This window comes from Callospermophilus lateralis, chromosome 18 (genome assembly GCF_048772815.1).
Source record: "Callospermophilus lateralis isolate mCalLat2 chromosome 18, mCalLat2.hap1, whole genome shotgun sequence".
Lineage (NCBI taxonomy): Eukaryota > Metazoa > Chordata > Mammalia > Rodentia > Sciuridae > Callospermophilus > Callospermophilus lateralis.
The window spans coordinates 9161423-9188102 of NC_135322.1; the positions used below are offsets into that span (position 1 = coordinate 9161423).

Consider the following 26680-nt stretch of genomic DNA (forward strand, 5'->3'; position numbering starts at 1 on the left):
TGTGAGGGGCAGGAAGGGGCCTGTGAACCTGTAGCCAAGGAATGGATGCCACGGTGTTGGGGACAAGTCCCAATGCAGCCTGAAAGCAAATCCGAGCTGGTTTAAACGGGCTGCCAGGCCATGCCGTGCTCTCCTGTAGCTTCTGCAGGGTGCACTGCGGGAGGCAGGATGGAGGCGGGAGACCAGCTCTTGTCCCATAAGTGATGGCGGCAGCTCTGGTCAGGACCAGGAGAGGAGGGGGCACGTGGTCACAGCCTGGACCTATTCTGGGGCCAGAGTCAATGAGACCGGCTAAGAGAGGACATGCAGCCTGAGACGAGGGCCAGGAGGACTCCCAGGCTGGGCTGACCTGGCTGGCAAGGTGCCCCTCACTGAGCAGGCAGACTATGATGGGGGTGGGACGCAAACCCCAGGAGGGAACCCCAGCACCCTGGCTGGGAGAGGCCCAGAGGGACCCGTGGAAGATACAGGGGGCCTGGATGGAGCCTCAGTAAACTGAGTGGCTACGCTGGGGACACCTTGGGGAGAGCAGGCAGGGCAGTAGGCTTCCGCTGGCTGAGACTTGGATGTTCTTCAAGGAGGCAGAGTCAGCATGAGATTTTATTTCCAGGTCCTCTGGGTTGGGAACAGGCCACAGTTCTGAGCCCAGGCGAGGGCTGCCTGCAGTTCCGGCCCTGGTCCATAGTGGGGGACAGGTAGGCCTGTGGGCAGCACCCTGCACTGGGTGAGGGGGCGGCCAGGGTCCCCAATGCAGCTCAGACGTGCTGTCTTCGATGCCGCAGCAGCTCGGTGGGCGTGAACATGAAGTCCTTCTGGCAGACCTCGCAGTGGTAAGGCCTCTGCAAGGTGGATGCCTTCTGCAAGGGCTTGGGGGTGGCCTCCTCGGTCCCTAAGAGGAGAAGGAAGGCTGTGAGGGGGGTGCTTCCCCCACCCAGTCGCAGGCACCCACAGGGCTCTGGTTCTCTCCTGGCCTTTGGGGAATCCAGTTGTGCTCCTCTGGGAAGCCTCCTGTGACCCATGTGCCCAGACAGGCCAGTCTTCACTGTGTCCCCCCAGTGAGAGAGAGAGAGACAGGAAGAGAGACACGGGAACGGGAAGAGAGCCAAGAGCACACCCTGGCTTGGCCCTGCCACCATCTCCCCTGCGGCATGTGGCGTGCTGCAGAAGACACTGTGGGCATCCCCGGGTGACAAGAGGGTGGACACAGCTGAGGCAGAGATAGCTGCGGGACAGAGAAAAGGACAGGAGACGCAGAGAGACCAAAGACAGGAAAAGGAAGTGCTCAGGCCCTCCCTGTCCTGGGTCCCTGGGTGTAGGACAAGGCCCATGTATGGCACCAGCCAGGGCCAGAAGACTGGGGTTCTCAGTCCCCAATGCCCAGGAAATGCCCAGACATACAGGGCACAACCCAGATGGATGAACAGCTAGCACGCACAGGGCCAGGACCCACAGCCCTTCCTTGCCTGGGGCGAGGTCCTGAGGGGCCTTTGGGCAGGTGTTCTCGTGGGCAATGCGCTCCAAGGGCGTGAGGGGCATGTGCAGGCCACAGTGGGGGCAGGTCCAGAAGGTGCGCAGGCAGTCGCTGTACAGGTCCGTGTCGCTCTGCAGCGGGCAGGCTGTCAGATGCGGCCTCGCCTCGCCTTCCCTCTCCCCAGTGTGGGTCCCTTCCCAGAAGCCCTGGGACCTGAGGTCCCACCTGGAAACCATGCCCCTAAACTAAGTGGGATGTGGTTGGTAGGTGGGGGCGGGGGCTTCCTGAAACCCTAGCTCCAGGCGGGAAGGGAAGGGAGGTCAAGGTGGGTCCTGCTCACCGTGAGGCAGTTGTAAGTGAGGAAGTCAGTGACAGTGTAGCCCCCCTTGGTGGGGTGGGGGGACAGGGTGGAGCTGCCAAAGAGGCCAGGGAGACTGGGGGCAGCTGTGATGGTCTGGGGTCCCACATAGAGGTTCTGGGCCTCCAGCCCTGTGAGCCGCCGTAGGCTATAGGGAACCTAAGGAAGGAGAAACAGGAGACGGAGAGACTCGGGGAGACCCCGGCAGAGCATTCAGATCCAGCTGTGCCTAAAGCCTTCCTTAAACTTTTCAATTACAGGAACCAAACACTTAAGCCAATCACAACTTGGTTCAGGGACTCATGACCACAGGCTTGTCTAAAATGTGCCCTGAGCCCCATCTCCCCCCTGACTGCCTTCCTAGCCTCAGTGTTCCTGTCCCAGGTGGGACCACATCCAGCCCCCAGTCTGGCTACCTCACCCCTCCCCAAGGCACGTCAGCCCTGTTCTTCTTTCCCTGCTGGCTTCTTGCCCATTCCCCCAGCCCTCTCCTCCTCCAGGAAGTCAGCCTGGCCTACACCCCTCCATCCCGCAGCAAGGCAGAATCGGGAATATCCCTGACCCCCACCAGAGGTGGCCCTTATTCCAGGTCTGCTGAGGCTGCCTTTCTGTCTCTGTGTGCAGACCCTCAGTCTCCCCAGCCCCTCAACACCTGCACCTTTAGCAGGTGCAATGCACATCCCACATGAAGAGTGTGCGTCAAGGCACCTGCTACGGAGGTGCTCCAGGGCAGCAGCCAGTAGGACGGCCCCTGGAAAGGCTCCTGGGACCTCATTCTGGCTCCACACTTTACCAGCTATGTGGCCTGGGGAGAGTCACTTTACCTCTCTGGCTTAAAAGGCCTAAAGGTACCAACACTGAGTGACTGGGGGCTGCGCTGACACATGCCCTGCCCCGCAGCTGCACCTCTGTCACAGCTGGTACCTTGGATGCCATGAACTGCAGCAGCTCCCGGCTTAGGGCTGCCACCTCCTTGCGACTGACCACTGCAGTCATCTCTTCTTCCTCTTCTGGCTGCCGCCGCCGGGCTTGGTAAGACAGCTGCTGGTCCAGGGCATTCTCCCAGTGGGCACGGAGCCGCAGGGAAGCTGCCAGGAGCTGGACAGCACTCTCACTGTCCGCGAGCTGTAGCTCCAGCCAGCCATCGGCTACCAGGCGGGAGCAGTCGCCATTGGTGTCAAGGGAGCGACTGAACAGCAGGAGGGACTGGAAGGGAGCAGAAGTGAGGGTCAGGAGGCCATCTGCTGCCGGGCTCCTGCCCAGCCACACCCCATCCACCTTCTGGTCCATTCAATATACCCACCCCCCATCCCGTCCATCCCCCCCGGGTGTCCAGCATAGCCATCTGTGGCCCGCCCATCCACCCCAGACCCCCACATGCACCTGCTGCCAGGTGCCCTTCCAGGCTGGAGAGACAATCATGAACAGGGAGGTCTCCGCACCCCCAGAGCTAACTTGATTTGGAAAAACAAAGGATGAAATGCAGAGTCTATCCTGCGCCACAGCCAAGTCATGGGGGTATGCGTGTCACGGGGGCCGCAGGCAGCAGGAGAGCAGAGGCCTGCATTTTAAAGTGGGGCCCAGAGATGACTCTCACGGCAAGGAGTGTGGAGAGGACAACCCAGACACCCATGTGCCCAAGAGGGTGAGGGCAGGGACGTGAGCACCCGCGATGACCTGCGTAGTGCTGCATGACAGTATCCTGGGGGAATGCCCCGGGGGGCGGGGAGGAGAGAGGACAGGACTGGCCACGGGTTGACAATACGGTGCTGGGTGTTGGCAGATGCAGTTCAACACGCTACCCTGCATACTTCTACATTCCCTTCATAAACAAATCACGGAGGGGAGAAGCGAGCGCCCGTGGCCCCGTCTTCCCATCCTGCTGGGCACAATGGCGACCCTCCCTAGCTCGCTCTCCTCCTCCGGGTGCCAGCAGAACCCCTGCAGCATCTTGTTATTAGTCTGTGCTGACTGTCGACCTCCCCATCACACGGGGCCTCCTGGGAGCTCGGGAGTTGTGTCCACGTGAGAGTGAGGGAGTGCAGGCAAGAGGAGCCCACACTCAGGCGTCACTGGAAGTCACAGGCCTTCCAAGGAACCTGTAAGTCTCTTCCCTCTGAACTCCTGGGGCTGAAGCCAGGGAGTCCTGGGGATGGGACATCCAACTGATGTGGGGAGGCATCAAGGTGCAGCCAGCAACCCTGGAGCTCTGGCTCAGGCCTCGTTCACTGTGACTCAGGCAAGTGGTGGAAGTCACATGCCTTGTGGTCCCCAGACCTGTCTTCTCCATAAAGTGTGTGTCGGGGCTGCCAAGGGCTCACCGAGGCCAGGCTGCACCACAGGTGGCACATAGCAAGTGCTGGGGACATGCAGAGACTGCTGGCAGAACCGCCACTTTCTAGCTACAGACACACAAAGCCTCATCTATCACCTGAGCACGTCCTTGTCCTGCCCCCAGGGTCAGTCACCATCTTCTTCCACCTGGATGGTGGGAGCTGCCTCCGGGCTGGGCTTCCTGTATTTCCCCAGTCACAGTCATCCCAGCTCTCCTCAGACTCCCCAGGCTTGCCCCTCGGACCTCACCTCCACACTATCCCTCCCAGATTCTCATCCAGATGCTCCCTGAGCACCAGGCACCCGTCTGCCTCAGGCCCTTGGCAGGTGCCATCCCTCTGCCAAAAATGCTCTTGCCCGAGATCCCTGTGGCTCTGTCCCCTCAGGACTTTGCTCCACTGAACCTTCGCAACAAGGCCCATCCTGATCACCTCATCACACCACGGCTCTCGTCTGTCCTCCAGCCATGGGAGCCCAGGAGGGCAGGGGCAGGTCCTGCCCTGTGCATTGCTGTGTTCTCAGTGCCCACACCAGTGCCTGGCACAGCAGGCCCCCGGCAAGTAACTGACGGACAGACCCACGAACAAAGACATCAGTCTGCAGCCAATGCCTGCTGCCAGCTGGGGGACAGGCGCTTCCTCCAGGCCACCTCCTGCCTTCTGCCTGGCAATGTGGTCATCAAACCCAGGAGCTGGGACAGAGACCTACCTGGAGGGCCGGGATGCGGACGCAGTTCACCAGGTATGGTTTGTTGGTCTCCAGCAGGGAGACGAAGGTGAGCAACTGGTGCTTACTGCTCATCTTGTCCTTGTCATCTGAAAGGTTAGAAAGAACAGCTCAGGCCTATTCCCGCCCACCTAGCTCACCCACCTGAACCCCCACACCTATCTGTCCCCAGTCCCAGGGCCTCCTTGTCCCATCCCTCAATGCACACATCTGTATAAAAAGTATGTCCACTCTGACGTGACAGACATGAACGGCACCGCCGGCTGACGTTAAGGAGTCACCGCTGCTGTGAGGGGTGATCGGCAGCTCCGCAATAATGCCAGCACCTGGTCCCCAGTACCACCTCTACTAAATGACATGAGGCCTAGGAGCTGCTCTAAAATGCTCCAGCCAAAGGGAAGTGGGGGAGGGAGGAAAAGAGAAGGCTCCCACAGGAAGGAAAGAGAGCGGAGGCAGAAGAAAGGAGGCAGAAAGAAAGTGTGGCCCTAAGGCTGGCGAGGCACAAGCGGCTCTGTCACTGCCACTTAAATGGTGTGGACACTTTCAAGATTAAAAAGAGGGGACAACAGCATAACAGGAGAAAGGTAGACCCAGTAGGAATTGATGGTGGTTAACGATTAGGGAGCAAGCTCCAGATTCTCTCTGGGACGTGGGAACAGAAGCCCTCTCTTCAGGCTGGACGGGCCACTAAGGCACATTGTTTTCTTTGCACATAAGGAGAAAGACGAGCTGCCTTCCTGAGCTCGGAAAAAAAATGGTAGCCATCAGTGAGGCTGTGGGGGCACCTGCCTGACCCCAGCCCCATGCAGCGCCTGGCCACGCAGTGCCCCTAGGGCCTGGGACCTCCCACTACAGGCCCAAGCTGGGGAGCTCAGGGGGTCCACGGGACAAGTCTCTTGAACAGTGCTGCGCTGCCAGGCTGGCTTGGCTCAGCCCACCAAGCCCAGCCCTGGAGCTCCGCTGGACTCGCAGGCCCAGGACAGCAGCACCAACACTGGGCTGCCCAGCCGGCCTCCCTCCACCCCACCCCCTGGGCTACTGCACCTCGGCTCCCTGTGGGGCCCGAAGCCTCCTGCTCCTGTGCATCCAGCACCTCGGGGCTGCTGGCGAAGACGCAGGTGGGGTGCAGCACGGCGCCCTGCTTGGCCTGGGTGTGGAAGACCTGCAGAGGCCAAAGCAGGTGCTGGGGGCAGAGGCCTGAGACCTGCTCTCCCTGATGCCCGGCACTCTCCCTCCACCTGCTGTCCACGTTCCCTCCCCACTCCCCACTCTGATGCCTCTTCTTCCAGGAAGTCCTCCCTGGACCCCACAGGGCGGGACTAGGTGCCCCGAGGAACCCTCCCTTTCAGGATGCTCTCTCTGGGAGATCTGTTGGGGACCAGTCTATCCCCTCGCTGCACTGTGAGCCACACATACGGGTACAGAGGTGTTCTGTCACCACTAAGCCCCAGCAGAGCGCGGGTGCCTGGGGAACATGCAGAACGAGCATGGACGCGGGGTGGGGGCCTCACCTGGTCTGAGTCCTTGCGGCCACTGTTGAAGGCATCAGGCACGGCCAGCTGCGGGTAAAGGCCCCGGCCCAGCACCAGCTTGAGCATGGCCAGCTGGTCACGGGTCAGGTCCTGGGCTGAGCTGGCAGCTGCCTGCAGCTGCTCCAGGTTGTGCCGAAGCTTGAACTTCACATCCTGGGGAAGCAAGGGATGGGGGCAGATGGTTCCTGGGGGACCCTCCCCACACTCTGTCTAGGGCACTCGTGCTATGATACAGAGGCTCAAGGTGTTTGAGGTGGAGTCAGCAGCTGCCCAGATACCAAGGTGGGGACCTCTCAGAGCCCCCGAAAGGGCCATGGCCCTTCCAACTCTCAGGAACAGAGCCATGGCCCTTCCAACCCTCGGGGACAGAGCCATAATTCCTCTGGTGAACTGTCCCCTCAACTCCCACACCACACAGCCCACCTGGATGTCCACACTGTCCTCGGCCCCTCGGGGGGCTGGGCCAGCATGCTCCTCATCGCTGGAGAAGTCAGCGGGCTCCTCCTGTAGCCGCAGCACCTTTCGCCTGCGGCCCCCGCTCTCCTCATGCTGCCGCTTCAGCTGGTGCAGGGCCCGGCGCTCCCGGCGCTGCTGCAGCCGACTGTAGCTGTCGCCTGGTGTCACTGCCTGGACCCCAGCCAGGAGCCCATGGTCCTCCAGCAGCTCCTGGGGACAAATAAGGTGCAAGTGAGGGACACAGGACAAGCTAAATGGGTTCTGAACCTCCCTAAAGGGCTGTGGCAGGGAGAGGATGGAGGGGACTATGTGAGAATGACCCTTGAAAATCAGGCGCAGTGGCACATGCGGTGGTCTCAGCTACTCAGGAGGCTGAGGCAGGAGGATCACAAGGTCAAGGTCAGCCTCAGCAACTTGGCAAGATCCTGTCTCAAAATAAACTAAAAAGAGCTGGGGATATGGCTCAGGGGTATAGTGGTGGCTGAGTGCTTGCCTAGCATGAGAGGCCCAGAAACCAGGAGTGAGGTGTCCGCGGTCACACCATCAGCACGTGGCAGAGCTATATGGATGTCAGCCCCAACTGCACCCTAAACCGACTCCCCACTCGGCCTGCACCGCTGGCTCAGCACCCCTTGTCCAGAGGGCAGATTCCTGCAAGGATGCGGCATGCCACCGCTATTCTTGCTGACCTCCTCCAGGAAGTCCTCCTGGATCCCTACCCTTCTTTGCCCTGCCCAGTCTGCCCCCATGCTGTTCATCTGCTGGGGTAGGTGGGTGTGGGTGACTCTGATCACCACCAGGGAGGGAGGAGTGAGTGTCCTGGAGTGTGCACTGCTCCCTGCTGGCCCCTACTCTTACCTTGAACTGGCGCCGCAGGTTGGCCATCTCGTATAGCCGATGCTCCTCTACACCCCGGCGGCGGCACCACTTGCGTGAGTTTCTGCTCCGCTCAGACTTCACCTGGGTGCAGGTGCCAAGGCATCAGGGCCTGGTGTGACACCGGGTCTCCCACAGCCCAAAGAGCCCTGCTTGGACCCACACACCACCCACTGGGAGGATGCAGGGCAGGTGGCGTCCCTCAGGGACCCCAGCTCCCTGCCTCCTTCCAGTCTCAGCCATGGTGCCCCGTTCTTCAGGAGCCCCAGACCCCCACATTGGGCGAGGTGTCCCCTTTGAGCTCTCCAGCCCCTTGGACTCTCCCCTCCAGCCCCATCTGCACTGTCACTGATTAGGGATGAGTCTGCCTGTCCATGCTGGACTACGAACCGTGGGAGGGCAGGGCCGAGGCTGGGGCGGGGGCGCAGGGAACATGGGTTGGGTACACAGCACCACACTGGGGTGGTCCTTCTCCAGAAGGCTCTGGTTTTAATCCACTTTAGAAACCCCAGGCTCCCTCTGACCCTGGACCTGGGCACAGCTGTCCATTGCCCCAAGGGTATAAAGGGGACTCCCCAGGCAGACTATGGAGAATTCAGGGTCCTCACCTGAGAGCCACCACCACCACCTCACAGCACCCTGAGTACCCACCACCCCCGTGCAGTACCCAGATGGGCCCCGCTGCCCGCCTCACCTGCACCCAGGCATTAAAGACATTAAAAAGTGTGAAGGGGTCACCCTGGTCACTCTCCAGGGGCCTCCGGGCAGCTGCACACTCCAAGCTGTTCTGGGCACTGCGAGTGAAGGGCGACTGGACGCTGAGGGCGGCCGCGATGGTGAGCACAGGCTCAGCCAGGTTGAACATGGAGCCCAGGATCAGCATCTTCCCTGGGCAGGTGGGAACTGAGATGAGCCTCCTGGACACCAGGACAGCACCCCACTTGCCCTGGGGCTCTTGGGAGCCCTGAGCCATCCTCCCACCCACATCCTGCCGGCTCCTTCCCCACAGAGGGCCTTGGGAGTCAGATGGGCAGATTCCAACCCACATGCTGGACTTCCTGGTGACATGACCTCAGGCAAGGACCTCAGTTTCTCCATCTATCAGGTGGAAATGGCCACAGTTCCTGCCTCCTTGAGACATGGAGGCCTTATTTGCTGCTGACTGCGACTCAGCTACACTTCCACTCACAACTGAATCCACAGCATCCTCACCTGCTGCGGAGCTGGAGTCTCCTCCTGGCACCCCTTCCCACCACGAGCACCATGCAGCCCTCCCCTCCAGTGTGACCCGCACTGGCTGTGGCTGCTCTGCCCTGGTGCACGGCAGGTGCTGATTCTGTGCCTACTAAAAAAGCCTGCACACCCCTGTGTAACCCACCATAGAGGCAGAGGAACAAGGAAGGGTGGGAGGCAAGAGGAGGAGAGAAGGGGCTGAGGAGAAAGACAGAGAGGAGAGAGGCGAGGCAGGGACAGTGGGAGCAATGACAAGGGGCCGTGGGAGGGTGCAGAGGAGAAGAAAGTGGCAGGAATGCCTCCCAATGTGGCCCAAGAGCTGCTGAAATCATTTGCACCTGTAAGTGCGGTCGCTGGAAACCCGGATGACCCTGGATCTGGGAACCTGAGCAGACACAGGCCTCCTGGGAGCTTGGGCCCTGCCCACCTGCCTCACCATGGCCTGTGGCCTGGGTTGACCCTTGCACAGTTGCCCAAGCAGATACAGAAGGACAGTAAAGCAAGGCTTAGGGCAGGCCCTCCAGGCCCCCAGGTCCATGTCTTGTCCCAGCCCTCCCTAGCTATCTCCAGTGACAGGTCCCTCCACCTCACTCTGCCTGATTCCCATCTGTAAAATGGGGCAGCAGTTCCTTGCAGGGCTGCCATAGGCCAACTGCTCCACCCAGTGACATACCTGGGAGCCCTTCTGGCCCAGAAGACACCCAGCACAGGGTCCTCTGGGCTCTTGGGCCTCCCTTTCCTCATGTGGAGAGTGCATCGCTTACTCCCAGCCCCAGGAGACGGTGGCATGCAGCACCTGACACCACATCTGGTGAGATCCAGGCTCTCCTGTGCTCGCTGCACATCCTGGGACACAGGCTGCCTCCCTGGCTGCGCCTGGGTTTCCTCGGCTGTCCAGGGGAGCAACCAGAGGCCCTGCCCTCAGCAGGTGAGGAAGAAAGTCCACTGAGGCTGTTCCTGGCACAGCAAGTGCCCCACAGTATTCTTCTGCCCCTCAGCTCTGCCTCCCCTCACTCTAGCCCAGTTCCCTTCCAAAACAAGTGAAAGGAACCATCTATCTAGCCCCCGGAGGCCCTCAAAGTCCCCAGTAGTGAAGCCCCAGCAGGTGCACTGATGGGGACTTTAAAGGCCGTAACAAGACAGAAGGTTCGCTTTAGCAACACTTCTAGGACATGGCACTGCGGGTGCCCTGCTGAGGTGGGAGACAGAGCTGCACTCTGTGGTGGAACTGGAACATCTTGAGGTACAAGAATTGGGCAAGAAGAATTATCTGGCTTGAGAGCTCCTTAGGAGGGGCACATATGACTCAGGAATAAGCAAGAGGAAGAGGAAGCCAACTTGTGACACCCCGATGACCACAATACCACAATGCGGGTGCCCCAGGGCAGAGTGGGAACAAGCTGTACGGAGTGGCAGGGGAAGCCTATGCTGTGGAAAACACAAAACTCCTGCACTGGGCTCATCAAGGGCACTCCCGCTGCCTGTCCCTCCCAGGGAGGCCCCATAAACACACAGGGGAAGGGCTTGTCTTTTATGCCACTCATTTGCAATCAGGACACCTAGCATCACGTGCTCTGGCCCCAACACACCTCAAGGGGCAGCGCCTATAAGTCAAGGTAAGTGTCCTAGGATACCAAAAGTGTGCCACGGGTCAGCAGCAAGGAGGACAGGGCCTGAGCGCTGAAGGGCCCCAAATCCCTCAAACACCCACTTCTGTGGAGCAGTATCTCTTCTGAGGCCTCTGAAGACCTGACCTGGCAGCACTGAGCTACTGTGGCTGTCTGCAACAGATTCCCTGCCCCTGGCCTTTCCTGGCCACCTCCAGTTCCATTTAAACACTCCAATTTCTCATCCAATTCAAACCTCATCACCTAAACTGAGCGTGAGTGCACACGCCTGTAGTCCTAGCAGCTTGGGAGGCTGAGGCCAGAGGATCTCGAGTTCAAAGCCAGCCTCAGCAAGAGCAAGACACTAGGCAACTCAGTGAGACCCTGTCTCTAAATACAAAATAGGGCTGGGGAAGGGGCTCAGTGGTCGAGTGCCCCTGAGTTCAACCCCTGGCACCAAAAAATAAAAACCTCATTAACCGAACCAGGGCCGAAGGGGCCTTTCAGCCTCTGCTCAGATGTCACTGTCCCAGTGAGCTCCCCCACTGCCACTCACTAGCACTCCTAGCCCTGTTGCCTGCAGCCCCCCTCAGGAGCTGGTTCGCCACACATGGCACCCATTAGTTTGCTCACCGTCTGCCTCCCACCCGAGGTACACCAAGGGCAGGAGCTCTGTGGTCCCCATTGTGGTGGCTCAGGCATCCGGAACAGGGCCTGGCTCAGAGGAGGTGCTCAGGGAACACTCCGTGACCTATAACTGCTGTCTAAGACCTGCCTCTCCTGTCCCCACTCCACTCCCTGCTACTCCAACACCCAGACCCGGCACCCCCCCGGAATGCCAACCTGAGCTGTCCACACAGAAGACACTGGCCACATATGACCACTGAACACCTGAAATGTGCCATATCCAAACAGAGATGTACTGTGAACGCAAAACGCACACAGGATTTTCAAGACTTAGTGTGAAGACAAATAATACAACAAAACAATTTTTATATTGATTACATATTAAAACATTTTGGATATACAGTTAGATAAGAAATTGTCAATATCAATTCCAGCTTTTTTGTTTTGTCTTTTAACTTCTTTAACGTAGCCTAGGAAGCTCTAGTTGCACACGATATTCTTGGTTCCTACTGGCCAGTATGTTCTGGCTACCTACATGGTTTGTGCCCCTCATATCCATTTCTCTGCACAAATATTACCTTCCCAGCAAGGTGACAGGGGGCTGGCCTGAGGGCTGCACAATACCCCGGCTGCCCCAGCTCCTACCTGCTCCTGCTCTCTTCTCCATGATTCCAGGCCTGTCACCTACGTTTCTGCTCTGCTGCTCCCCCACAGAATGTCAGGTGTGGGCAGAGGGTGGTATCTGTTCCATCAACTATTGCATCCCCACCACCCAGAACGGCACCCAGCACAGAGCACTTGTGAATGCATGAACCAGAACCAGGGAGAGCACAGACTGACCTACACGTCACACAAGAGTGACAGAGGAGAGGTGCCCTGTGCCATCACCTGGAGAGAGATCCTCACCAATCACGACGTCCACAGGCAGCTGAGCTAGCAGAGACCCGATGGGGGTGAGGGCCTCCGAGCTGTCCAGGGCACCCTGGTCCCGGAGGTAGAGAATGGCAGTTTCCAGACTGGCTGGTGGCGGAGGCTCAATGAAGGGGAAGGTTCGGGGATCCCCCACACCCATGCTCTTCATCTGAAATGAGAATCCGATGCCTACAGGGTCAGGGAAGACACAAGCCACTTGGGGCACAGGGTGGGGGATGTGTGGGAACCACAAACTCCTACTCCCAAAATGTCAACCTCAAGATCCACCATATAGAGGCAGGAGGAGGCTTATGTCTGCATGTCTGTTTGTTGGTCCTACACATTTTCCACCTGAACTCTCTCTACTGTGGAGGAAGAGCCCAATCCTCAGCCCTGCCACAGCCACTGACTACTGGAATGAGCACGTGACCGAGCTGGGCCAATCAGAAAACTTCTCTGGGACTTGGCACACTAGAGCTGGGAAAGAGAAGTTCTGGCACCTTCTGCGAGTAGCCAGAAAGGAAGCCCCAAACTGCGCTGGTCATGTTTTCCACTGACTGAAAACTAGCCCCACCACAGGGAGACCCGATGGGTTGCTCCTAAACTGGATGTACCTCTCCCAAACAGACACAAAGTAATAAAATTCTCTCATCTGCCTACAGCAGTTCGAGCTGTGTTTCTCTCATTCTGAACTAAAGAAGCCATTAATTCAGAGGCCCAGTGGGCAGCGGGTGGTGGGGAGAATGCGGTTCCAGCACATGCCCTTCACTGCATACACAAGCAAGTCCCTTTCTGGTGACTGGATGAAGGCTCGAAGAGGGTCCCACGTGACTTCAAGAGAGCAAAAAGAGTGCTCTGAGGGCCAGCCTGGTCTGGTCCCAGGCCACAAGTTCTGGCCACCACATGGCTGCCAGCTGCTCCACCTGCCAGTTAACCGAGTCTTCATACTGCCTCAGAGCATGCCCAGCACTCAGTGAAACCAGACCATTAGATTGGAAGGCTGGGTGGAGATTTCCTTTAAGCCCTCCAGGTCATTCCAATGTGCAGCTGGGGCTGAGAATCTGCTACACCCCTGGACAACAGCTGGTGGACACATGTTCCAAATGTGCTGAAAAGATAGGATGAGAAACTGACCAGAGGGCTTCAGGGAAAGGTCCTCATAACCTTCAGCTCACAAAAAAGGACAGTCCCTTGTGTCCACCGCATATGGTAAAGGAGGAGGAAGTGCCGGGCACCGCGCAGCTGACCTAAACACCCAGCTCCTCCGAAGTCTAGGTGGGAGAATTTTAAGTTCAAGGACAGCCTCAGCAACTTAGCAAGGTCCTGTCTCAAAATGAAAAAGGACCCAGGGACATAGCTCAGTGGTTGAGTGGCCCTGGTTCAACCCCAAGTACAAAAAAAAGGGGCCAGCGGGGTTAGTGATGCCCATGGCTGCCAGAGCCTGTCAGCATTCGTGAAGCAAGCTCTGGTGACTGACAGACCCAGGTGCAGTCCTGACTCAGCCACTTGCTGGCCATGACCTGGAGTAAGTTACTTGGCCTCTCTGTGCATCCTTTTCTTCATCCACACATCAGGATAAGATTACCTACCCCACAGGTGTTGTGAGGATGGAAAGGGTCATATACCTAAAACCACAGAGTGGTGCTGAGCCCACAGTGACCACCAGATATGTGGCTTTGTAATCATCATCATCATCATGAGGACAGCTGCTGACAGACGGGGCTGAAAGGTGGCGAGAGTCCACTCTTCCATGACATCACTGCTGCATCTCAATAACTACGTCTAGAGCCGTGGGCCTTTTTGTCACGGGGAGCACAGATTTTCTGTACTGTTAAGGCCAGGATTTTTAAAGTGACAGGCTACGAGTCCATAGTGGTTGCTGAGCCCACATGGTGGGCCTCAATCAGAATCCTCTTAGAAAATAAAGGCAAAATAGAAAACAGCATGTGGACCACATGCAAGAAGTACTGGGGTGCTGGCCCCCCACGCTTACCACAGGCTAGCAGACACCATCCTACCATTCCCACTCTCCACTTCCTCTTTTTCCCCAAGCACAGACAGCACTTCCCAGGCCCCCTGAGGGTTAGGTGAGCCCCAGGACTGAGTTCTAAGCAGGAAGAAGTGAAGTGTCTGCTTGTGTTCCTGGCCCCAGACCCACTTGTCCTCATCTCCCAGAATCTTCCCCTCCCCAGGATGAATACAGATATTGAAAAGGTCCTGGAAAAATGACAGGGCCACAAGAGGGACGGAGCCACCGGTGAACAAGGAAACTGCTTGCCAACCCATAACCTAATTTTCTGGTGCATTAGCCGCCCTGTGATGGGCCTGTGTGTCACAGCAGCGAAGCTGTGTGAGCTAAACTGATATAGAAGTCTTGACACAAAATATAATACATACTGATTTTAAAAGCCATTTCCAAGGTTCCTTAAGCTGAAAGCATTCTGACTGTGTCAAAGGTTTAACCCACGGAAGGATACATTGCCCTTGATGGCTTAGCCAGCTCCTGGCACTGAAATCCTGGGACTGGTCCCATCTCAACCCCTCCTGGGTTCTTCCTTGGCACTAGTGGTCAGGATACAGTCCCCTCCCAGCCATGCCTCACCTGTAGCACCAGGGCATCCAGAGCCACTCTCCGGATTTCCGGAACAGGGTAGGGGGCAAAGGCATCGTAGTCGGACTCAGCATAAAGGCGGAAGCAGACTCCAGGGCCTGTGCGTCCAGCCCGGCCTTTCCGCTGCTCTGCGCTGGCCTGGCTGATCCAGAATTCCTGCAGCCGCTGCAGTTTGGCCTGCGGGTCATAGCTCATCTCCTTCACCTTCCCTGCATGGGGAGGGGAGGGTGCACAGGGAGTCTGTGGAGAGCAGCTGGCCATGGCATGGCCTCCTCACACCCGGCACTCTACCTGTTCCGTCGCCCACTGACACCCTCATCCACTCCTTCACAGCACAGGCATTTATTCTGGGCCCAATCCTGATATTCAGTTCATTTTTTTTTTCATTTCCTTGTTCACACATTGCTAGAGCCTGGACGTGGAGTGGCCCCCCCAAGGCCTGCATGTTACAGGCTCGCTCCTATCTTGGCGCTCCCGGGAAGGCGGAGACTCAAAGGAGTCTGCAGTCCTGAGTGTGCACCCTGGAGGGAGACAGTGGCCCTCACCTACTCTCCTTTTACTTCCCAGCCACAAGGCAATCAGCTGTGCTCTGACGCGGGCTCCCACCATGACGCACGGCACGGGCCCAAGTCAACGGGGCCGGCCAACCATGCTCTGAAACTACAAAAATTGTGAGTCAACATGAACCTTTTATCTTTAGAAGCTGATTGTCTTGGGTATTTGTTATAGTGACAGAAAGCTGGCACGGATGTCTTTTATTTCTCAAGTCTTTGCTCTTTCAGAGGCTGCCATTTGACACATCTTGATTAAGGATTAATGCAAGGCATTATAAGAGGCATTAGGGACACAGCCATGGACAAAGCAAAGGCCCTGGCCTCCAGGACTGAAGGGAAGGCCAGATCTCATCCATTTGAAGACCAAGCTTTTGGGGAGCAATAAAGTTGATAATCATATAATCTAAAAAAAATTTTGTTTTAAAGACCAGTCTTTTTCACATTTTATTGTATCCGAAAATGCACATGCCTAAAAATCAACAGCATGTCATGTTTAATTAACAGCATTTTAAAAATGTTTTAATGGGATGAGATGCTGGAATGCTTTGCTACCAAGGCCATCCCAGTGCCAATACAATAATGCGACTGCTGACATTTCTGAGCCTTAATTCTGGGTCAGAAACTGTCATAGGCACCCAAGCGCATTCACTCATTTAACCCTTATAACCTGAAGGAGGTGCTGTAATATTACTGCCACCTTACAAATGAGCCAGCTGAGGCACGGGCATGGAGCACAGGGACATGACCCTGCACACACAGTCAGCAAGCAACCCCGACAGTCTGGCCCCAGTGTCTCCTAACAATGAGGCTGACTTCCCAGGGAACGTTCTCTTTGTGAAGACAGAAAATCAAACAGAGCAACATGGGAAACAGAAATGGAAGCAGGGGGAGGTCATTTAGAGAGGACAGGGTGAGCTTCTCTGAAGGGGAGGCCCTCGTACAAGCCCTGAAATGAAAGGGAGTGGGCCACGTGGATATTCAAGCAAGACGACTCTCAGCAGAGAGAACAGGTTGGGTCCTGGGGCAGAGGCAAGCTTGGAAGGTCATTAAAATTAAGATGCTGCCCCTCTGCTCTACAGACCCAATTGCCACCTACTTCCTGCTTTGGTCCAGAGCCCCCTGGCTACATCTGCATACCTCTGTCTCCATCCCCCTCTTTTGTGGGGGTACCAGGGATTGAACCCAGGGGCACTTAACCACTGAGCCTTTTATTATTATATTTGGAGAGGGCAGGATCTAAGTTGCTTAGGGCCTTGCTAAGTAGCTGAGGCTGGCTCTGAACTCAAATCCTCCAGCCTCAGCTCCCAAGCCATGGGGATTACAGGCATATACACACCTGGCTTGGGCCCATATTTGTTATGAGGTCCCTGGGGTGGTGGTGGGAACTGGAGGCAGCTCTTACCAGAATCTACTACAAAGCGGATCCCATCGATGGTGACCGAGGTCTCAGCAATGTTGGTGGAGAGGATACATTTCCGGACTCCAGACGGTGCCACATCAAATACCTGGGGGAAAGAGAGAAGGCATCATCCCATGGCACCTCATACCTGCGGTCTAATGGCCTTGGCATCCTCCACTGGACCTTCTCTTGAGGAGCCCTGACCTCAAAGGTGGTTCACATTGGCCCATTGCCTGGGCTGTCCCAGACCCTCCCTCTCCCTCAGCTCCACCTGAACATCTTAAACATTTCTTGAATTCCCTCCCTTTTCCCCAAACCCCAACTCCTTCTCTGGTCTAGACTCCTCTTTCCCACTCCAGCCCTGTGCCAGCCTGCCTCTGGTTCCTGGCCTCTAGTCACACCCTCCAATCCATTCCTCAGACTTTAGCCAGAAGGATCTGCTAAAGTACCAACTGGCACTGCCCTGCACCCTGCTCAGAACCCTCCTGGAGCTCCCCAGTGCCCTCAGGAAAAAAGTCCAGGCACCACAATGGGTATTCAGGCCCCTGTGACCTTCTCCCACGTCTCCAATCCTACCTCTCCTGACTTCCTTTTCATAATCTGGGCCCCAGCTACACTGCATGTTCTTTCCCTTTGTCCCCTTCTCTCACCACAGGCCCTTTGCACAACCCTTCTCTTGGCTCTAAGAAGCAGTTAAGCACAGTAGTTAAGAACAGGATAAGCAACTATGGCTTGCAGGCCAAATCACCTGTTTCCATAAATTTTAAATAAAGCTTTATTAAAATACAGCCTCACCCATTCAGTTTATGGCTGCTTTTATGCTGTGATGGCAGACCTAAGTGTCTGTGACAAAGAGCCTTTGGCCTGCACAGATCAAAATATTTCCTCTCTGGTTCTTTATAGAACACTTGCCAACCTCTGGTTATGAGCTCGAAGGCCAGATTCCCTGGGTCGCAGGTTCTCTGAGTTGGTGCCCATGCAACTCCACAAGTGCAGCTCACAGACCTGGATTTGTGAAATCCTCTCAGTGCTGCATGTAGCTGCCCTTGACCCATCCTCCTTCCTGGCCTACAGAGACCCCCATCTGCCCCTCCCTGCCTGGCTTCATGTGATACCTTGTCCTGGTCAGCCACAGAGAGGGCACTGTGAAGCGGCAGTACCACCCAGCGCTGGGTGTGGTTGGCATAGGTCTGGGCAGCCTCCAGCACAATACTGATCTCCGCCATGCCGCTGAGGAAGACTAGGAGGTCCCCTCGCTCCTCGGGTGGGTACTTATTATCAATGGCCTCCAGCACCCTCAGGAAAGGCCGTGGGTCCAGTTTCTCTGATTTGGATGTCGTTGGCTCTGCCTCCTGTGGCTGGTATACAACCTGTGACAAAGAGAGTCCCCGGCTGGAGCACACCCCACCACTCCAGGGCAGAGCACCAGGGTGAGGCACGCAGGCTGCAGAGAGGATGAACAGCCAGATGAAACGGCACACTCAAGAGGATAACTTTCAAGGGTGTGATAAAGAAGCAAAGTAGAAGAGGAACTGGAAGGCCTCTCGCATGCTGGTAATGTTTGATTTTTCAAAAATCTGAATATCAGCTACAAACATGTATTTAAAGGATGAAAAGCAATTCAACTACAGACTTCTTATCTGTGCATTTTTTTCCTTTTTTGCAGGATGGGGATTAAACCAGGGATGCTCTACCACTGAGCTAAACCCCAGTCCCTTTTATTTTTTGAGACAGGGTCTTGCTAAGTGGCCCAGGCTGGCCTCAAACTTGTGATCCTTCTGCTTCAGAGTCGAAGTACTTGGGATCATAAGCCTGTACACACACCCAGCTCTATGTGCATTCTTTTGTGTTTAATATATGATAGTTTCAACAAGAAAAAACAATCTAAATGGTGGAATCAGGACTAAAGTGTTAGAAAACTATTTCTCTGGAAGTAATTTCTTTCTTTCTTTTTTCTTTTTGGTACCAGGGATTGAATCCAGCACACTCTACCATTGAGATATATCCTCAGCCCTTTTGTTTTACTTCCTATTTTGAAACAAGGGTCTCACTAAGTTGCTGAGGCTGGCTTTGAACTGCAGTTCTCTAGTTTAGCTACCTCTCTTTTGTGATGGCTACATATAATTCAGATTCACAAATGATAAAGAAGCCCTTACAACAAGCTTCAACTATAGAGACAAAACAAGCTCCTAGGATAGGTGCTGTGGCAGGGAGGGTCACCCCCAAGGGATGTGCATCAGTTTCTGCAGACATCTTGAGTAATCACAACTCAGGGAAGAGAATGTTACTGGTATCTAGTTCGTAGGGGCCAGGGATGCCACTAAATATCCTATAACAATAGCCCCCACCACCACAAAGTATCCAGTCCAAAACTTTTGAGTCTGCTGACTCTGAGAAACCCTGCCCCATGAGATGGAAGAGCAGTAAGAAGGGAGGAGCCCGAGTCACTAAATAAGCAACAGAACAGAGATGCCTGGAATGGCAGACTTTCATCAAAGAAATATAAACTTCTATCTTATTTTAGCCTTTGCATTTTGGGGTCTCTTTGTTATAGAAGTTTAGTTTTCATTCTAACAGGCACTTAGCACTATACCTGACACACTGTAAATGTCCAAAAATGAAAGTCCTTAATGGAAGAAATGGGAAACGGAGCAGCAGAGAGAAGAGGCTTTTCCAGGTGCCCAGAGACCAGGTGGGAGGTCTGGAGGGAGCACTAACCGTGATGGGAAACAGCCTCCCAGGCACCTGCACCACGGGGGCATTGCCAAAGTAGCTGGAGAAGAGAGAGATGTTGATGGTGGCCGACATGAGGATGACCTTGAGGTCAGGCCGCTTGGGCAGCAGGCGCCGCAGGACACCCAGGAGGAAGTCATTGTGAAGATGTCGCTCATGGACCTCGTCCACGATCAGGACCTCATACTGGGGCAGGCTGGGCTCCCGCTGGATTTGCCTCAGAAGCAGCCCCACTGTCAGGAATACGATTTTGGTGGCCGCTGAACGTGTGCTTTCAAAGCGGATCTGGTAGCCAACCTAAGGTGAGAGGGAGGGAGGTGTCAGAGTCAGGAGAGGACCCTGGGCCTGGCGATCAGACCCCTACCCTGCCTGAATTGAAAGTCTGAGTCAGTGCATTGCCTACACATCAGTCCCTGGAACTCAGTGGGCTTGGGTCTAGATCTCATCCCCACCACTTGGTGCCACCGTCCTTGGACTACCAGTGCCATCCTTAGAGACGTGTTTTTTTCCTACACTGTAGGAATTTGCTGTAGGAATTACACGAGATAAAGTACAGTAGTATCTGGCACAGTGGCTGGTGTATGACATTCATTATTATAACAGTAGTAATCACTGAGTCTCCACTACCTGCCAGGAACTACACTAAGTGCTTTGTGGGTATAGGTCATTTCAGCCTCAAACCACCATTTATTTGATAACTATTATCCTGATTTCATGAATGAGGAAATTGAGATCACTCATCAAGTAACAACTAAAAAGAGGCTTTGAGAGGAAATATACCTTAACCCCTACCTCACATCATACACTACCCAAATCAATTCCAGATGAAGATGAACTGTAATTATGATTGTAAAAACTCATAGGAAAAAAAAGTAGGAGAGAACTTCTTCGTGACAGTTAAGTATAGGCAAAATTTCTAAAACAGGACCCAAAGAGCACTAACCATAAAAAGAAAATGACAAGTTGGAGTCTATCTAAGAAAATTAAAGGCAACTCACAGAGGAGGAGACAAGAGTTGCAATACATAAATTCTACAAAGGACTTAATCCAGAATCTAGAAAGACCTACAAATCAAAAACATGCAAAAGACAAATGTGAAAAAGACTTAATAGACAGACATTTCGGTTTTCTTAAAATGTGGGTAACAGTTACAAAGATATTCAATTTGTGAAAATTAACTGACTTATATACTTATGATATGAGCACTCTTTTGTGGTTAGAGTACTGTAATTTTTTTTTTTTTTTTTTTTTTGGTGGTGCTGGGGTTTGAACCCAGCACCTTGTGCATGCAAGGCAAGCACTCTACCAACAGAGCTGTATCCCCAGCCCTAGAGTACTATAATTTTTTTTTTTTAAAGGCATTCTTCTGGGATCTTTTAAAAATTTTTTTTCATTGTCAATGGACTTTTATTTATTTATATGCAGTACTGAGAATTGAACTCAGTACCTCACACATGCTAGGCAAGCGCTCTATCACTGAGCCACAACCCAGCCCTTAGAGTACTGTTAACTTTCTTTTTGTGCAGTTGTAGATGGATATAATACCTTTATTTTATTTATTTATCTTTATGTGGTGCTGAAGATCAAACCCAGGGCCCCACATGTGCCAGGCAAGCCCACAAGTGCTGTAATTCTAACAACAAAAATTTTTAAGTGGTAGAGATGGGATTAGAACCCTAGAGATCATTATAAAGAAAGAACCAGGGGCTGGGGTTGTAGATTAGTGGTAGAGTGCTCTCCTCACATGTGGAAGGCACAGGGTTCGATCCTCAGCACCACATAAAAAATAAAATAAAGGTATTGTGTCCATCTATGACTAAGGAACTATTAAAAAAAAAAAAGAAAGAAAGAAAGAAAGAAAGAATCAAGCTGGAGACATCAGTCAGGGGTGGACCACTTGCTTGATGTGTAAAGCCCTTGGGTTCAAACCCCAGCAGGACCAAAAAAAAGAAAAGTTTCCTTAATAACTTATTACTCTTTTATGGCTTGTTTGGAAAAAAAAGATTGATGTGCATTTTGGACAGTTCCCACTTTTTTTGCTGTTAAAATGCTACTAACTAGCACCTTTGTCATGTAGACCACATACAAACTGATCTATAGATAAAATGCTAGAAGAATCACATCTGGGTAAATGGTTAAGTGCTCAATTTTTCTTGAAATTACCTTGTGGACAATCAACTTATTCCCCAATGTCACACTGGAAAAACTGGGAACCTGATATCCCACTCACCTGTGAGCCATACTGACTGAGGCTCTCAAAGCCAACACGCTTGGCCAGTGAGATGCAGGCAATTCGCCGTGGCTGGGTACATGCCACATGACTGAAGCCAGCAGCCAGTAAGTACTGGGGCACCTGAGTAGACTTGCCACAGCCTGTGTCTCCAGCCACCACCACCACCTGGTGCTCCTTCAATGTCTGCAGGATGCGGTTCCCATACTGGGCAATGGGAAGTGCTGCCCGCTCACGCTGCAGTTTGGCCAGTCGCCCAAAAGCCTGCTTCTGGCCAAAGTCCAGGTAGTGCAACAAGGCTCGGCGGAACTCAGATATTCTCTCTGGGGGCAGGCGACTGCTTGGTCCCCGAGAGCCCCGAATGTCAGGGCCAAGGATGGACAGGTTGATGCGGTAGCGTGGATCATAAGTGCGAGGTAGGTCAGCCAGAGCTGGGATGCGGTGTTTGGGATGCCCAGGGTCTTTCTCCTCCTTCTTGGAGGTCTTGAGAGTCTGGAATCTCTGCAGGCGTTCAAAGAAGGTCCAGAACTTCTGGCATTCCTCAGAACCCTTTCGGATATAATTCTCATCCCGGAAGAAGGCATCCTCCAAGAGGCGACGAGTCTCTGGACAATTCCAGTCCCATTTCTCTGGGGCCTCTTCCTCACTAGGAGTCCAGTGGTGATCTCGGTGATCCCTCCCCTCTCTTCCCCTGGGAGGAGGCATACTGGTAATCACAAAGCGGTCCCAAAATTGACCTCAGTTCTAATCATGTGGACCATATATTCTCATCCATTTCTTGCCTCCAAAAGAGGCCAGTGTCTGCAATAAGGAACCACTTTCTCTTCAAAGAGCTAATTTTCCTTCAAGATCATCACATAAAACAGAGGCAGTAGCCAGCGGCCAGGCTGAGCTAGTGTCACACCCACCACTTCATGACTCCTGCAGAGATCTCTAGGAGAAACACAAGTTCTTTCCAGGCTTTCAGGCCCTGGATGCTTGGGAGAGAGAATAAAAGCCATTTGTTTATTTTTAGAAATAATTACCAAAAGCCTGCTATTTCTCAAGCACTAGGCTGAAAAAAAGGAAGTAATAAATAAGACCACCTGTATCCTCACAGATTGCAGTAGTCACACAAGAGAGACACTTCACCAGACTGTGACAATACAATGATTGGGACTGTGATAAGGAAGCCCAGGGACCTGCAGGAGCCCAGAGATATCTGTCAATGCTTGGGAGAGATGGAATGAACCCCAGAGGAGGGAATATCTGACCTGAGACCTAAAGGAGAACTGGCCTAAAGGTCAGTGGCCAATCAAAAGCAAAATCTCACCACAAGAGGCAAAACACAGGGGTAATCTAATGAAAGACTAAGACAAGGGCTCTTCATCTGAGGTCCTGAAGACACTGGAAGCCCCTTAAAATTCTATGGCAATATTTCCAAGTGCTGTGTGTGTATTGTTTTGGCCTGCCTGGCACATTCCTTTCCTCCTTTTCTGATAAAATTATGTGCCTTCCTTTGGAGAACAACCCTTTAATTCCACAAGGTTCTGTTGGCCTTTAAGTCTAGGAACCCATATTAGCTGGACAAGTGAAAACAAGGCCTGGCTATCCCAGGAACTCTATTCCCCCTTTAATCAGTGACTGTCTGAGGAGTGGACACATAACTCAATAGGGCCCTTCTCTGCAACTCATCCTTAGTTACTAGGAAAGAAAAGCTCTCTTTTCATCTGTTGGGACTAGACAAGTTTGATTAAAAACCCAGAGCTGGTTGGAGCTCTGGAGCAAAACAGTCTGGAAATCTATGCCAGAGAAATACTTGCATCAGCACAATGAGGCACACACAGAATGGTCACTGTGCAGTTACAGGGAGAGGGAAAGAGGGAAGAAGCTTGGCAGCACCATGTAGTGCTATAGGCTTTGTTCTGCTGGACTCTCCAATTCTTGGCTACTTAAGAAAAGGCCCAGGCTGGGGCTGTAGCTCACTGGTAGAGTGCCTGCCACGCACATGGGAGACACTGGTTTCAGTGCTTAGCACCACATAAATAAACAAAATAAAAGTACTGCATCTATCTATAATTAAAAAAAAAAAAAAAAAAAAAAACATTTTTTTAAAGGTCCTGTACTTTAAGTTGGGTTCTGAAGTCAGGTGAAAATGTCCTAATAGAGTACAGGCCCATATGTGCTATTTTCTGGTGAGAAGTTAATCACTCAGATGGGGCTTATGACCTTAAAAGGATTCAGGGCCTTATTTAATATGATTTGAAGACAGGCAGATCTGGGTTTGATTCTCATCAATAGGTGGGTTGTGATCATCAGCAAATTGACTTCTTGGGTTTTCTCCATGTATAAAATGAAGGCAACATCCATCTGAAAACACTGAAATGCTCATCACCTAGCCAGGCACAAAGAAGCCAAATAGTAACTAGTATTTAAGTCCAGTGCTTTTCTCCACAGGAAGACACCAACATGGGAAAAGAGCAGAAGGAACAAAAGGCACACAGCCTGGAAAAAAATTGACACAAAAGGCCACAAATCACCTTTATAGTGGTATTAGCAATGCTTTTTGCCTACTTTGCCTTTAGTCTCTCAAGGGCCATCATGGAACAGAGTTCAGAGATTGTCTTGGAATCCCAGAGGTAAAAACTCAGGCCAATTTTGGGAATTACTAGAGCTGGAAATGAGTTTTGAATGCGGAAGACCTCATGAAAGGTGTTTCCCACAGAGACAGCAATCAATGTGCAATGTGCATCGCTTCTTGGTAAACATGGGAGCTTGGGGACACCAGGGATGCTTCAGGAGGAATTCCTACTCTAGGAAAAGAGGATGAGGCCTGGAGAACAACGTGATACAGAAGTAGAGATTCCCTGAGAACAGGGACAACGAAAAAGAGCGGGTTCTCTTAGGCAACAAACCGCCTAAACACACTGGGCCCAAAGAGAGCATCCACTTCTCTCAAGGAGTCTATTCTCCTAGGTTTTTAGACCACTAAGATCTTCCATGTTCTCTACAACTACATCTCCGACCATCTCTTGGCATTACTCCTCCCAGGCTCACATCCCTCACTGGGTTTGTGTCCCCCTCTCCATCTTGAGGCCTCAGTCTTTTTTACAGACCATCTCATCATCATGCCACCTCTCTTCCCTTTCCTAATATGGAACAAACCCTATTCATTTCTGAGTCTGTTTTTCAGTCTGATTATCTCTGGCTTGCAATTTTCTGATGGGAAGTTCATCACTCAGATGGGGTTTATGACCTTAAAAGGATTCAGGGCCTTCTTAAATATAGGGTTTGGGGACAGGCAGATCTGGGTTTGATTCTCATCACTAGGTGGGTTGTGATCATCAGCAAAGTGACTTCCACATTCAAATAATCAACTACTTCTCTCCTCCCTGCTTCAGATCTCCATTGGAGTTTCTCCGGCTTTGAACTTTGAACTTTCTTTCCTGTTCCTCTACTTTTCTCTCCCAGTTCTCTGTAACCCCCCTCTCCATTTCTCCATCTCCACTTCGTCCCCAGGGGTGTGAATCCTTCATAACCAGCCCTCTTCCTCGTGATCGCCCTTGTGTTTTCAGGGTGCCAGGGGCACACACTGCCCACAACCCCGGGAAAGTCTTATTTTACTGAGCCAGAGGCAGAGCGAGCGGACCTCCGGCTGCACCTCCTCTCTCCGTTTTTCAGCAGATGCTCCCTCGTCTCCAGTTTTTCTCTCTCTCCGTCACTGTCGTCCCCCTTCCTATCTGTCAGACCCACGACCCAGTCCCTCGTTCCTCTCCAGGTCGCTCTGCTCGGGTCTGCCTGGTTCCCGGGGTCCACGACCTTCTCCCGCCACCTCCACTTCACGGGGCGACGCCCCCTCTCCCCGATCCCCTCTCGGAGCCTCCATTCCCGAAGCTTCTTTTCGTGCCTCCCTCTTCCCCTCGTTATCGCAGGTCACTCAGGCTCCTTCCGCGTCTGTTTCTGTCGGTGCCCCCCACACTTCTCACTGAGAATGTCCCTCACCCCGGGGCTCGCCCCTAAGCTACAGAGACGCAGCCCGACTCCGCACGCCGCCGCCGCCGTCGACTCCCCGCGCGCGCCCCGCCCCTCACCTCACCGACAGCCACGGACACCACTACTTCCGGTGCCAAGCGCCCCCTCACGCGCACGAAGCCAGGTTTGCGCCTGCGCAGCCCGCCCTCACGACTTTGCCCCGCCCCTCCGTTGACACAGGAACCAGTGGAGAGCGGCCGGAGGACCAAGCTCATCCTGCGCCTGCGCACAGCACCGCCTAGCTGGGGGTGGAGCCTCGGGTGACTGTGCGCCCTCTGGGGACCGGTGAGGCCTTCTTGTACCCCGCGGTGGACGACACCTGCATCCCAGGAGCCCGGGATGCAGGGTTTTTAATCTAGTTAGGGAGCTAGGCTGGGCCCAGGAACTATTAAAGCAGTCCTGTGATCACGCTATGAATGTATAATCAAACGCAAACCACAGCTCCCTGAAGGCAGGGGCCACTTGTGTCTGGAAAGTCCTGAGCACACACAGTTCCTGAAGCGGAGTAGATGATCAGCAAGTGTGTGTTGAATGAGTGACTAAATGAGAAGAGTGAGCCCTGTATAGTCGTAGGTGTGCCAGTCATTGGGGGACTGACCTCCAGTTTCCTCATTCATAAACAGGGGCAAACACCTATGTCGCAAGGAGGCAAAATTGCAAAAAGTATGCAGTAGAGGGGAGAAATAAAGAATGTCCACGCGCTTCTGCCCCTTTCAATGCTTTATTCACTCAAATTACTTAATACAGTTTCACTCTATAGGTTCTTAATCAAGAAAAAGGCAATCCTTAATGCTAGGTACCGCAATAGACATAATCAATTCACAGCAAACAATTCTAGATTAATTCTAATCACTGCAAACACACTTAAATTATGACAGGCTAATGACAGACATTCCCTCTGCGTGCTAAGTTCTAAAGTCTTAAGCCTTAGGCTGTAAGTCCAGCAGATGCACACTCACTCAGACCGCCGTGATCAGGCCTGGAACCAAGGCAGGTTTTCCTGGTGAGGA

General features: G+C 53.5%; 1 protein-coding gene across 3 annotated transcripts; it reads right to left on the reverse strand.

Annotated features, from left to right (window-relative positions):
- Nucleotides 1-384: 384 nt before the first annotated feature.
- On the reverse strand, nt 385-25774 carry Dhx34 (DExH-box helicase 34). Of its 3 annotated transcripts, none has more exons than XM_076838066.1 (17): nt 25730-25774; nt 21660-22636; nt 19415-19726; nt 17812-18066; nt 16700-16802; nt 14735-14952; nt 12127-12301; nt 8448-8641; nt 7736-7837; nt 6845-7087; nt 6401-6574; nt 5934-6051; nt 4872-4978; nt 2754-3035; nt 1812-1988; nt 1464-1602; nt 705-889 (listed from the first exon to the last, which is right to left on the reverse strand). In XM_076838066.1, exons 2-17 carry the CDS (start codon nt 22362-22364, stop codon nt 756-758), a joined length of 3438 nt encoding a protein of 1145 aa, XP_076694181.1. In that variant the 5' UTR covers nt 22365-22636; nt 25730-25774; the 3' UTR covers nt 705-755. The 3 variants fall into 3 exon arrangements, with proteins under 3 accessions (XP_076694183.1, XP_076694181.1, XP_076694182.1); XM_076838067.1 differs by having other exon boundaries at nt 25735-25773; XM_076838068.1 differs by lacking the exons at nt 1464-1602; nt 1812-1988 and having other exon boundaries at nt 385-889.
- Nucleotides 25775-26680: the final 906 nt, after the last annotated feature.

Coding starts and splice junctions, on each gene's coding strand:
- Dhx34 (XM_076838066.1), bottom strand. CDS start 22,364: ATGCCTCCTCCCAGGGGAAGAGAGGGGAGGGATCACCGAGATCACCAC. Junction 19,727..21,659: donor TCAGTCAGTATGGCTCACAG/GTGAGTGGGATA, acceptor CTCTCACCTTAG/GTTGGCTACCAGATCCGCTT. Junction 7,088..7,735: donor ACCTGCGGCGCCAGTTCAAG/GTAAGAGTAGGG, acceptor ATTTGTCCCCAG/GAGCTGCTGGAGGACCATGG.